Genomic DNA, 12,335 nt, shown 5'->3' with positions numbered 1-12,335 from the left:
CTAAGGAACTCTGGTTCCTTTTATTGGAGAATGGTATTAGAAACTAAGATCTGGGCATTAGGTTTGCTCACTGCTACTGGGGTGTCATTGCTTCTAGGCCCCTCAGCTGATAAAATATATATGTGTATACTCACCCATGCATATATGCATATCTATTAATATTTCTATATGTAACTATCTGTATCTCTATTAAGCTATACATGAGTCTGCCATCTCCAAATCTAATCTATTTTCACATAAATCATTCTGGGGGAACATAAAAATACAGAATCTCAAGTACCATTTCAGAGATAATGAATCAGGATAAATATCGAACTTATATATTTTGAAAGGCAAACACATTAAAATTATTGAATGCTTTTCTTGGTTGAATAATGGAATCAATATCGAAATGATGAAAATATCAATTGACATAGTAAATATAAGTTTTACTTTACCACTGTTCACCATTTGGGTATTTATTGTAGCAAAATTTTGTCTCTGACTATAGTTTTGCTGATTTTAATTTCATAAGTGTATGATCTAATAGAGTTTGAAAATTACTATATTAGGAGATTATTGAATGTACCATTCAACTCCCAAAGTACCCCAAATGTAGAAATAAACACTGTGAGAACACAAAATTAACTGTGAAAATTGTGTTCATTCATGTTGGTGGTATCTGCCTCACTCATGTCTTCTCCTTCTCTTTCTGTTTTCTTGGATGGTTGGTGGGCTGCAGACTTCAGTTCCGATACCATCTACTGTGATGATCCTGTTTCCCAGAATGCCCTTGGTGCTGCTCCTGCTGCTGCCTATCTTGAGTTCTGCAAAAGCTCAGGTTAATCCAGGTAAGGCAGCCCTGACTCAGCGCCATGCTAGAAGACCAGCTGAATGTCTTTAAGCCCATCAATGTTCGTCTTGGGAAAAGCCCTGACAAAAGGGCCCAAGGTCTTTTTAAAAAAAACAATAAAACTCCATGGTGAAACATGGGCAAACCAAGAACAGAAACTGATATACTTTTTATATATATACATTATATATAACCTGTTGAATATTGTGAAACATTTTCTGATACTGAGTAGGTGGAGTAAGAGGGCATTTTTTTAAAAATGGGTGGTGGAAAAAGCAACCATTTGCTTCTGCATCTTTTGGGAAAAATAGGAGAGAATTTTTAGGTGCTTTAGAGAACTTCTGCAGGTTGGTTTACCAGTTGTTTCTAGCTGACTTGACCTGGATTTTACTTGGATGCCCTGTTATGCTTTGGGGACCCAGGTTCTGTGGGATCTCAGGCAGGTTCTCTTTCCAACAGGGTGTGGCCATGCTCAAAATAGAAGCATTAAGGGAATCTTTTAAGCCAAAATTTGTGGGCTTTTTTTTTAATATTACATGTATTTTTAAACTTTAAATTGAAGCACGTAATTTTGTCATTTATCTATTATACAGTAATGCTTCTTAACATCCTATCCAAAGTTCAATGCCTTAAAACAAGCATTTCTTTTGTTCGTGGCCAGGCTTGGTTGAACTGTTCTCTGGTTTGTCTTGATTCATTTGTGTGTCTGGGAGTCGCTGGCTATTGGTTTATCTAGGATGGCCCTGGCTCTGATGACTGAGACAACATGGTCGTGCTCTGCTTCATCCTCCAGCAGACTAGCCTGGGTATGTTCTCATGGAAATTTCACAGGAACAGAGCAGAAGTGGGAACATTTGAGCATTTTTCAAGCCACTGTTGAAATCATATTTGCTACATCTCATTGGCTAAAGAAAGTCATGTGGCCAACCCCAGCGTCAGAGTGGGAAAACACAAAAAAATTACATGGTAAACTCTGGATACAGGAATGGGTGAAGAACTAGAGTTATTTTTTTCATTCTGCCACAAATGTAAATACAGAAAAGTATACATAGCTTAAGTGTTCAATTTGATGAATTTTACAAACTGAATACATCCATGTAAACAGTACCCAGATTGAGAAACAGAACTGTACCAGCACTTCAGAAGCTCTCTTCTTGCTCTTCCCAGTTACTTCTCCTCAGCCACACCCCAAAGGTAACCATTATCCTGCTTTCAACAACATAGACTAGTTTTGCCTGTTTTTGTACTTTACATAATTGGAATCATATGATGCATCAATACTCTGTGTCTGGCTTCTTTAACTCAACATTTTGTTTATGATATTCCTCCTATTGTTGCATGCAATTGTTAACTGTTCATCCTCGTTGTTGTGCAGTATTCCTTTGTTTGAATATTTTATTTAGCCAGTCTACTATAGAGGGGAATTTGGATGGTTTCCAGTTTGGGCCTATTATGAATAAAGCTCTTATAATCATAGAATGCATAGAATTTTTGGTAGAGATATATACTTAGTTCTCTTGGGTATATACCTAGAAGAGGAATTTCTGGTTCGTAAATAGCATAGGATCTACTATTCTGCATGAAAAAAATAATTTTTCAAAGTGATTTAGCAATTTACCATCCCATGTCAGTATAGGAGAGTTTCAGTTATTCCACTGGATTTGGATTCTTGAGGATGCTTTCATTTTATCCTCCTCATAGCATAAGGATACATTTGTGAAAAATGCTGACTCTATTCCCCTCACAAAATTTTCCTGGCCATGGGCTATTCTTTATACCCTCAGTAGGAAATAATGATCAAAACTCCTTAAAAATCAAAGAATTATTGATCGAATGAGTCCAGTGCCTTGTTACTACTTTCTCATAATAGGCTCAGCTGGTGCATCTCAGATCTGAACTTGGACACCGTTTTTTGATTGTTTGCTCTGTATTCCTCTCACCCAGTTGTTGAGGTTTGGTTGCCTCCTGCTACATTTTCCCTGCCCTGAGCTCCAGAAAGAGTGCTGTGTGTAGATAGAATGGTAGGGTGTTTTGGTGCTAGGCATGCTCATGCAGACTGGCATGCCATGAGGACATTTAAGTGACTAAACCAAGAGGCCAGCCTTCTGTGTTAGAGTACACACTGCAGCCCTGGAGCAGGAAATGGGCTGTTTGAAGACAGCAAATAATCATCTTAATTTTTTTTTTTTTCTATTTCTAGTATCAGGTATTTCTGTTGGCTCTTTCTGCCAGGGAAAAAGAAATAAAGGTGTTGGCGTGCAAAGATCTTTATAGGAACACAGAACATGTTGAGGGCTAATCCTTCTCTTTGCCATTTCTTCCTATTACACAAGTTAAACCAGAGATAGGAATTTGAGGCAGATGAGAAATTTTCATTCATCATCAGTGTTAAAGGGTCTAGTCATGAAATCTGGGGCTCCTGGAATCTTATGGCTTGCGTATTGTTAAACAAAGAGTAGTTATATATAATAATAAGTGCATGTTGATTTACGGATGACTCTTCAGCAGTCTTTACTGGTGTCTGCTGAAAGACTGAGTAAATCCTTGGTCAGTTAGGTTTTCCCCACAGGTTGGCCACATGGTATAACAAATGTGTAAGCCAGGAGACCTGGGTTATAAGCAAAGCTGATATACAGCCAATTTTTAAAATATTGAAATATATTTTAATTGATTATTGGATATAAAATATTTGTTGGCAAATAGTAACTGGGCTAAGCATTAAATTCAATTAATAATATAAAATAAAACAAACTTATTAGTTTAAGCTCTTTGCTGAAGACTTTACAATGACTATTGGTCAATGAGCCTTCAGTATTAGCATGACTTAGTTGATAATAGAGATTCATGTCTAAGCAGACACCAAAAGAGGATGAATAGTCTTTATATTTAAAGAAATTTTCTACAATTTGAGACCATAAGTGTCCTACAAATGTCATTCCGTGGAGGCTGCGAAGTAGTGGTTGTGTGATACAGATCATTGGCTAAGGCATGAAGCCTGCAGAGCTGTTGGATCATTGCTCTAAAGCGTCTGAATTTTGACAAAGCAGGTGGTGAGGCAGGTGGTGTTCGTGGCATTTCCAGTAATGGCAATATTGAAGGTGGCATTGTCAGTGGGGCCTGCAGTATAGGCTAAGCAGGTCTATATGGGAAATGCTGACTTGTAGGTGTGTGTACACAGTCCTGAAGTGCGCACAGTGTGCTTAGCTATCTTTCAGCTGCAACAGTGCGCCAGGAACTGGAACCTAATGATTGTCAATCCCATGGAGAAGCTATTGGAAGAATTTGACAGTTTCTTATGTCCAAATCATGGGTCAGAAGTATCATTTAGCTGGTGACATCTACATCAAACAATCATATCCACAATTTCTGAAAATCATTTCTACAAATCACCAAATGATTTTGATATTATTAGAATATTTTGATGAATGATTTGAAGTTAATTTAGAAAAAGTATTTAGCTTACTTATTTTGAGTAACAACCCTCATGATTATCCTGGCTTAGTCATAAATCGGTTTTGATACTGAGCAAGTTGTTAGATGTCTCTTTGTATTTCCTTAATCTTTTTACCTGTAGTAAGATGAAGTTGAATTACATAATCTACGAGATGCTTTCTGCTGCAAATTTGCTGTGATTTTATGGTGTGGGAGCTTTATTTCTCATACTGGAAAGTCTGATAGGCTTTGAGCTTAGAAGCATAGCCCCTGAACTTGCATGGCTGTTCTTTGTAAGAAAGACCGCTTGTCCCCAACTCCCTCACTTCCCAGGCTCAGGGATCTGAGGTCTAAACTTCAGGAGAATCTTGCCTTTGGGGCTAAACATATAGGGATACCAGATAACTTTTTTTTTTTTTTAATTTAAGACCTAAAACTCTACCTTGTGGCAGGTGAGTGCAGAAACCCTGCCCCAGCCTAAACCAGGAGCTTTATAGTACTAGAAGCCATTCTGCCCCAGGGCACTTTTTTCTCTAGAAGTAGGGCCAAGAAAAGGCATTTCAGGCAGAAGAAATAGCATGTGCAATGTCTGGGAGGAGGGAGAGGTGATGAGTTGGTTGAGGGGTAATGAGGTGGATGGAGGGTAATGAGTGAGAGACTCAGAGAGGCTGTGTAGGGAACCCCTTCTCCTGCAGGGTCCTTGGGTCAAGTTTCCCCTCATTTCCAACTTGGGCTAGAGCTGCCAGACTTGACAGAAGAACTAAGGGCATCTCCATGGGAAAGAGAAGTCTTTAGACTTCACAGTCACATGCAAGAATGCACCGGGCTGTAGTGTTTGTTTGACCAGACACCAGGGTCAGCCTTCTCTAGGGGTCATAAAACCAATGTTTCAACGGCCAGTGGGAGACCAGCACCTTATGTTTCCCAGATAGTAGGATGAATACAAGTATCCTGATTATCCCAAAAACCTAGCCCAGGGGTCTGAGGTCCCAGGGATCCACCTAGTCAACTAGGGGACTGTTGTGTATAAAGAGCACAGGGGCAGTTGGCCTCATTCTCCTGGCTTGGCCTGTGACAGCTGCCTGTGCTTGAGAAAGGGAGAAACATCCGTTCTCCCCAATAGGCAGACCAGGCATTTAGGTCCATGGCACAGATCCAGGGCAGGGCAGTGCTGGGATGTCCCATTTTCATACCTTACTTTCCCCTAATAGGAAGCAAGCAACTTGCTACCAGATCAGAGCCCTGGAGGAGGGGAGGTGGTCCTCCTTTAGTATCCAGAATGTGTTCACTTTGAAAAAGAGTGGCAAAGACATTCAGGGTTTGGGATTCAGAGAGGAGGAGCTCTTCTCCTGGTCCCAAATTTGTTTTAGGTTCACCACTGTGGTTTTGGTTTTTTCCAGCATCAATCCCACATGCCAGAGAGTTCTTAGGATCTAGGCAACTAGTATTCTAGATTATGCATGTTGGAATGGATCTTAGAGATATCTAAGTCCCGCTTTCTCATTTCACAGATGAGGGAACTGGGAGTCAAAGCAGGAGAGTGACTTGCCAATGCTCACACATTTAGCTGATGCTAAAGCTAGGACAGGGACCCAGGGATGCCAGGCTCCCAACCCCAGGTCCATTCTACCATACTACCTGGCCCCTCAGGAAGCAATGTGAGGAAATGATCTTTATCTAAAAATCATGTATCGCTGTATAGCCTCATGGTTTCTTTTCTGCAACTTCTAATGTACATTTCTGGGGTAAGAGGTAATTGAGGTTTGAGGGACAGCCCAAGGCCAAAGAAAAGAGTAAGGCTAACAGGGTCATGTACAGCTGATACCTGGAAAATTACTCTCATTATCATGCTGAGTGAGGATGGCAGACCTAGAAGCCCTTCAGACCTTGCAAAGAAACTGCAGTAATAGGGATGCTTTGGTTCCTATCTGCACCGAGTTGTCCCTTTATCCTCACCCTTCCCCTCAACCAAGGCTGATACATGTGACTTCACCTACACACATTTCCAAAGTGGAAAATCATTTTTGTTTTCCTGGGTTCTCATCATTCATGTCCCTAGACATGTGCTGAGAAGGCTCATGTGGCCTCATCTGTTAATGAGAGTGTGGTGCTGGTTTTCGGTTTCTGAAACCAGGCCTGAGGTGCTAATGCTATGTGCGTGTGTGTGCATGTGCGCATGTGTGCATGCATATGTATGTTAGGTGGCCTGAGCAGGGCCCTGGGAGGGAGATAAAAGGCTGGGAAAAGATCTCCCTGGTAGAATTTTTCTTAAGTGAGCAATGCTAGATGCTGCCCAGATTGGCTCTTTCTTGCTTATATGTTTGTCGAGTCTAGCCTGAGGGTGGCCTCTGGTATCCTTCTTGCCAGTAAAAGGATCTTTCTCTGGGAAAAACTGAAACTCATCTGCTCCTTTGGCCCCCTTTTTTGTGCCAAATAGGGAAAAGAGAATGTAAAACTCAAAGAAAAGCACCAATTAATATTCAATGAACACTTAACATATTCCGGGTACCATTTTAAGTGGTGTTACAACTTAATCTTCACCATAATCTTGTGAGTGAGCATTATTATTATTCCAGTTCTACAAAGAGGAAACTGAAGCCCCCAGACATTGGGTAAGTCACCCAAGTTTCCAGGTGCAGCTCTTGCCCTCTGCCCTGTGCCTCCTGTGCAGGGTGAGATGCCTAGAACACCAAGGCACAGGAACCTCAGATCATGGGTCAGCTATGAGTGGGCTCCAGGGGCCTGTGAACCCCCTGCAGTTGTACCCTTGACTTAATGTGTGGAGGCAAAAGTGCATTTTCCAAAGGAGGCATTCTCTTTTATCAGATACTCAAAGGATTCTGTGACCAGTTCCAGAAAAGGCTAAGAATGATTGATTTAATCCGATCTTCTACAAATGGGAAAATAGGTTCAGGAAGATAGAGTGATGGGAGGAAACATGTTTGGGAAGACGATGACCAGACCTGACTTTGAATCCAGCCTCTGCTACCTACTAGCTGAGTGAGATTGGCCAGGTTTTTAGCTTCTTGGAATCTCTCAGTCTTCTCATCTGTCACTGACCACTACCATAAGGGCTCTTATGAAGAGGATATATGTAAAGTACCTGGCATAGTTTCAAGCATACAGAATGTGATTAATAAAGGCTGAATCTTCTGTCCTTTTCCTTAATTTTATATATTGCGCTGTGATAATGGCAGACCACATTAGTCTTTTCATTATTCTATACTGTCTTCTATATTTTAACTTAATTATTTAGACTATACCTTAAAAAATATTTTCTTTTCTTAAAGGGCAGAGTTTTCACACTTGATCCTTACATCTTAGGATAAAAGTTTCCAAATGCATCTATTGCATAAACACAGCTTTCCTTCCAAAGTAGCCAGCTGAATTCCCTGTCCCTACTCTGAAACTTTGCCTTCACCTCATTGTTTTACACTCTGAGGCCTAGATTCCTAGCTTGTAAAAGGTGGTCAGATGAATTGAAAGTAATACAAGAAAGGACAGAGCTCTACTTTCCTGTGGTCAGTAGGGACAGGGGCCCATAGAGACCTAGTCTCCTTGAGTCTAAACCTCAAGGCCGGGAGCAAACTCCCGGGGCTGAAGGAAGAGCACCACACAAAGGCCCTTTCTTGCACCTCTCAGTTTTCACCACTACATGCAGAGCTCAGGCTTGCTCAGGGTTTCTATGTGGAAAGACCAAGAATCTGTGGGAGAACCAACAATGTTGGCAGGAACAGACAAGGAGCCAGCGACCCTAGTTACTGAGGAGTCCTGGCATTGGAGCCACTAGGGCCATACTTTACCACTGCTTCACATACTTGCTTGTTGTTGCCTTTCCTAACAGCTGACAGTAACTCTAAGGGCTTGAAGACCATAGGATCAAGGTATACAATATAGAGATATAAGTAGGTAATATACATAGATTGATATAGATATAAAGTAGGATAAGGATATAAAACAAGAGAAATATTATATATATTTATATGAATTTATTTATGTTCATGGGTTACTCACTAGGTCAAATCTCCAGTGTCATGCTAGTTGAGATCCTGAAAGTATGAGAGTGAGCTAGAGCCAAAGGAATTTGCCAGGCCAGGTGAAAAGAGGAAAGGAAAGCTTTGGAGTGTAAGAAAAGGCACAGAGGCACAAATAGAAAAACAGAAGGAAGGCATTGTCATTGAGGGGTCATGAGGAGTTAGGAAGTACATAATCTTGGGATCCTTGGTATGTGATAAATGCTTTATGATCAAAGGCCTTGTCTTCACCCAATGTGAACAAAATGCTATGCCATGTTCTCCTTTCCGGTGTGCAGTTCCCTTTTGCTATCATATTTCCACAAATCCTGGGACCAGGATGTTCTAAAATTTAGACAGGCAATAATCCTCCCTGTGCCCTCTGTCCCTGTTGTTCTCCCACTTGGTGGTTCTTGACCCCTGGGGTCACACTACTGACAGTGTGTGTGCTGACAGCAGGGTGCGATGACAGCGTGGTATGGTGACTAGACCACAGCAATGGAATCAAGAGATCCAGATTCCAGTTCCAGCTCTGTCGCTACCTAGCTTTGTGACTGTAGGTGAATCTCTGTACCTCATTTTGCTCACTTAGGAAATGGGGCTAATAATTTTGCTCTCTGAACTTCACAGGGTTACTGTGGGAGACTAAATGAAGTAATGGGAGTGGATGGGCTTTGGAGAGTTATATGCAAATATCAAGGGTTGCGATTTGTTACTGTTGGAAGAGAAGCAAATTAAAATAACCCAAGCACCACAAAATAATAGTTTCTATAAAACAGATGATGGGTCAGGAAAGAGAAAAAAGGGCATATTAGTGACCATTATGGCCTCTTGTGGTACCCACGAGAGACTCAAGTTGCCTTTGGGGAATGGGACTTCTAACAGTCCTGAACTCTGGCTATCCTAACTCCAAGGGAACGCAGGGCCCTATGCCTGGGCCAAGCATATCCATTACAATGTATTTTTTCTGGGGAGAATAGTGTGATTGTTGACTTAGCGCTTGGTCTTAGCCAGCAGGTCTCTGAAGAGCATGGATGTGGCAAGATAGGCCTCCCAGAATTTTTTGGTGGTTTGGACACATACACAATAAAATAAAGGAAAAGTTAAGACATTCAAATCACTGAGAATTTTTTTTATAGGCTTAAGTGGGAGATGCTGAGCTGTTGAAAAAAATATGCAACTTTTTTTTTCCTGCTTCAGAGATTTTTATGACTTTGGTTTTTGTCTTATTTGGTGTAGCGATGATCTCTTGTGTACCCATGACCCTTGGCTTATATAGGCAATCAGTAAGTGTTTGGGGAACAAGGAGAGGGAGGGAAGAAAGAAAGTCAAGGAACTCCCAGGCTTTTCTATATTTTTCTGCAAATAAAAGATCTAAATGATGCCATGTGAGACTTGATCTCAGAAAGATGATAGGAAGCTGAGAAGGAACCCCTAGGAATATCATCCCTTTAAATGATGGGAATGCTAAGTTTGGAGTGAGTAAATCAGAGCTACAGCTACTAACGTGAAGTACCAGGGGTCCAATCTTCTGGTATTGGAGGACTTGGAGTGTCCGTCCCCTTGCAGAGCTAAAGCAACTCCAGGATGTGGGGAAGGAGGAGGTCTCTGTGCTTATTCCTAAGTGCCTGTGCTTATTCCTCCCTGCTTTAGTATATAGGCAGAGCATTTTGATGGTTGTTAATAAAGGAAAATGTGTGTAAATTTACCCAAATTTGTATAAATTTCTTACTTTTAGTGTTTCAAGGGAGGAAGTCAAATTCAATCTTTCAGGTACTATGACCTATATTAAAGTTATAAGGTACCCAACGAAGTGTATCTACTATGGACAAACATTGCTAACTTGAGAAATGATTCGTCCTGGTGTGGGAGGAGCCCTGGCTATGGGGATAGGATCAATCCATCTTGAGAAAGCTATAATTTTAGTTTGTTTGTTTATTTTTAGTAGTTTAGACAAATATTTAGGACTTCGTGATAGTTTTTCTTATTGAGGAACTAGCTCAATAGTAACGGATAGCCATATCAATAACAACAACAATAACTGTAACAACGTGATATATCTTTGGTTACTGGCTGTGTTTCTTGATTAAATAAAACTAATCCCTAATTTCTCTTATGAGGATGAATCATTTTTTAAGTTAGCAATGCTTGCACATAGTAGGTACATGTCATTGTTAGGCCTTATATCTTGAATATAGGTTATAGAACCCAAAAGACAGAATCTAAATTCCTCCCTCGAAATGCCAAGAACAAGAAACTTACACATATTTGGGTAAATTTAAGCACATTTTTTCTTTATCTGTAGCCACTAAAATACCCAGCCTGTGGGTGGAAGCTGGCTTGGCTCACTTCCCTGTGAAGCTGAGGTGGTCTTCTCTTAGAGAATATATTTGGATCTTCAGCCTTCTTAAAATAATATGAACCTAGTGCCCAGATTGGTCAACAGTTAGAGCAGTTGGATGGATCTGTCCTTACTTGGCAGAGCAGAATATCTTCACTCTGGGTAGTTGGTAGGGTATAAGCTTTAACTCTCAATCATTCAGTGCTTCTTAAAAACTCCTGTGCGTTCACTCTCCCTGGCAGGTCCTAACTCTAAACTCTGTTTTATAAGACTCTCGAAAACTTAGCTTGGCTTTTCAGAGAGTTTCTCCTTAGGTTTTTACATTCCACCTCCACACAGCCCCAGCATTTAGCACATGTACTGAGCAAGACAAATGCCGCATGCTCGAGGGATCCCAGGTCTCCTTCAAATGCTCTGCTGATTTTGTCCTCTACGAGGGCCAAGCCCAGAGTCAGCCTCTTGCACCTACTCCAAATTGGCAAATGGCTAACAGTGGCTGCAGAAGTTCCCTCACCTCTCTGAGATTCTCCCTACTTTGATGTCTTAGTCTCACCATTCTCATTTCTTCAGCAACTATCAGATTTCTCTAAATAGATGACTTATGAATTTTATCTAGCTCTCCCAGTTACTCTTGGGGAAGTGCTGATTACTGCAAGCTACTCCGTCTCACCTGGAAACAAAAATAAAAAGGTAACTTTTGCTTTGTTGCCACTGTGATTCATGTTAATTGATTATATTTCATTTTTTTGAATTGACTGCTAGGAAGCTCGGAGCCAAAGTTGAAGCCCGTCACCAGTCAGTAGTATAGAACCAAATGTAATATATTTTATATATTAATCTTAGCACTAGCTTATCTTATTGTTCCTGTTCTCTTTTCCCCTTATCTATATTTCATCACTTATTTATTTTTAATTTTTTAACTTATGCAACTTTGGAAACCAACTCCAATCTTTATTGAATGAGTCAGAGTAAAAATACTTTAAAAATAAATAATATCTAACCTTTATTAAACATTACTGCTCTAAGTGCTTGACATATATTAACTCATATTCCCTATAGCATTCCTACAAACAAGTACCATTATTATCGTTAAACTGAAAAGCTGAAAGCTTGAGGAATCTTTCTGAGGTCATAAAATCTCTGAATTACTTAAGAGAGAGTGAATATAATATTTAAAACAAATTATACTCTCTTCTCCTCCTCCTAGACATCATTTATTGAGCCCCATTATATTTCATAAAGTATGCTAAGTTCTTTGTATATATTATATTAAATCTCTACAACGATTGTACTTGGCAGGATTATTAAAGATGAGAAAACTGAAGTTCACAGAGGTTTGGTAACTAGTTTTGGAGTCTCACATTTGGAAGCAGAAGAATCAAGTTTTGAGTATAAACCTATCATGATTCCAAACCATGACCCAGTTTTCTTCTCAACTTCAATTGGTTGACCTTCATGGCAACCCAGCTGTCTCTTAAACTTACCCCCTTGTTGGGGGAAAAAATATACCATTTTACTGTGAAGGCTTCACTGACTTTGTTAACCAGGAAGAAGAATACATTGTCGGATTCGTATCTTGTGCCCTGAAAGCCACTACAGCTTGGGGACTGCTCTCCAGGAGCTCTGCAATAATTGTTTCTAGAAAATATTTTAGGCTTTCAGGAAACCTGCAATCTTAAAGGGCTATTCCTAAGGGGAATTTCAACTTGGGCAAAAG

General features: G+C 40.3%; 1 protein-coding gene across 1 annotated transcript in view; it reads left to right on the top strand.

The window, feature by feature from the left end:
* Positions 1–748: 748 nt before the first annotated feature.
* Positions 749–12,335, top strand: part of DDR2 (discoidin domain receptor tyrosine kinase 2) — a 52,660-nt gene continuing 41,073 nt past the window's right edge. The window contains exon 1 of the mRNA XM_012639523.1: positions 749–830. Coding sequence (XP_012494977.1) covers positions 749–830 — 82 coding nt within the window. The remainder of the gene's footprint in view (positions 831–12,335) is intronic.

Source organism: Propithecus coquereli, unplaced genomic scaffold (genome assembly GCF_000956105.1).
Source record: "Propithecus coquereli isolate 6110/MARCELLA unplaced genomic scaffold, Pcoq_1.0 Scaffold140, whole genome shotgun sequence".
In the NCBI taxonomy this organism is placed as follows: Eukaryota; Metazoa; Chordata; class Mammalia; order Primates; family Indriidae; genus Propithecus; species Propithecus coquereli.
Note: the sequence above shows the minus strand (reverse complement) of the source record. Positions and strands in the feature narration are given on the sequence as shown.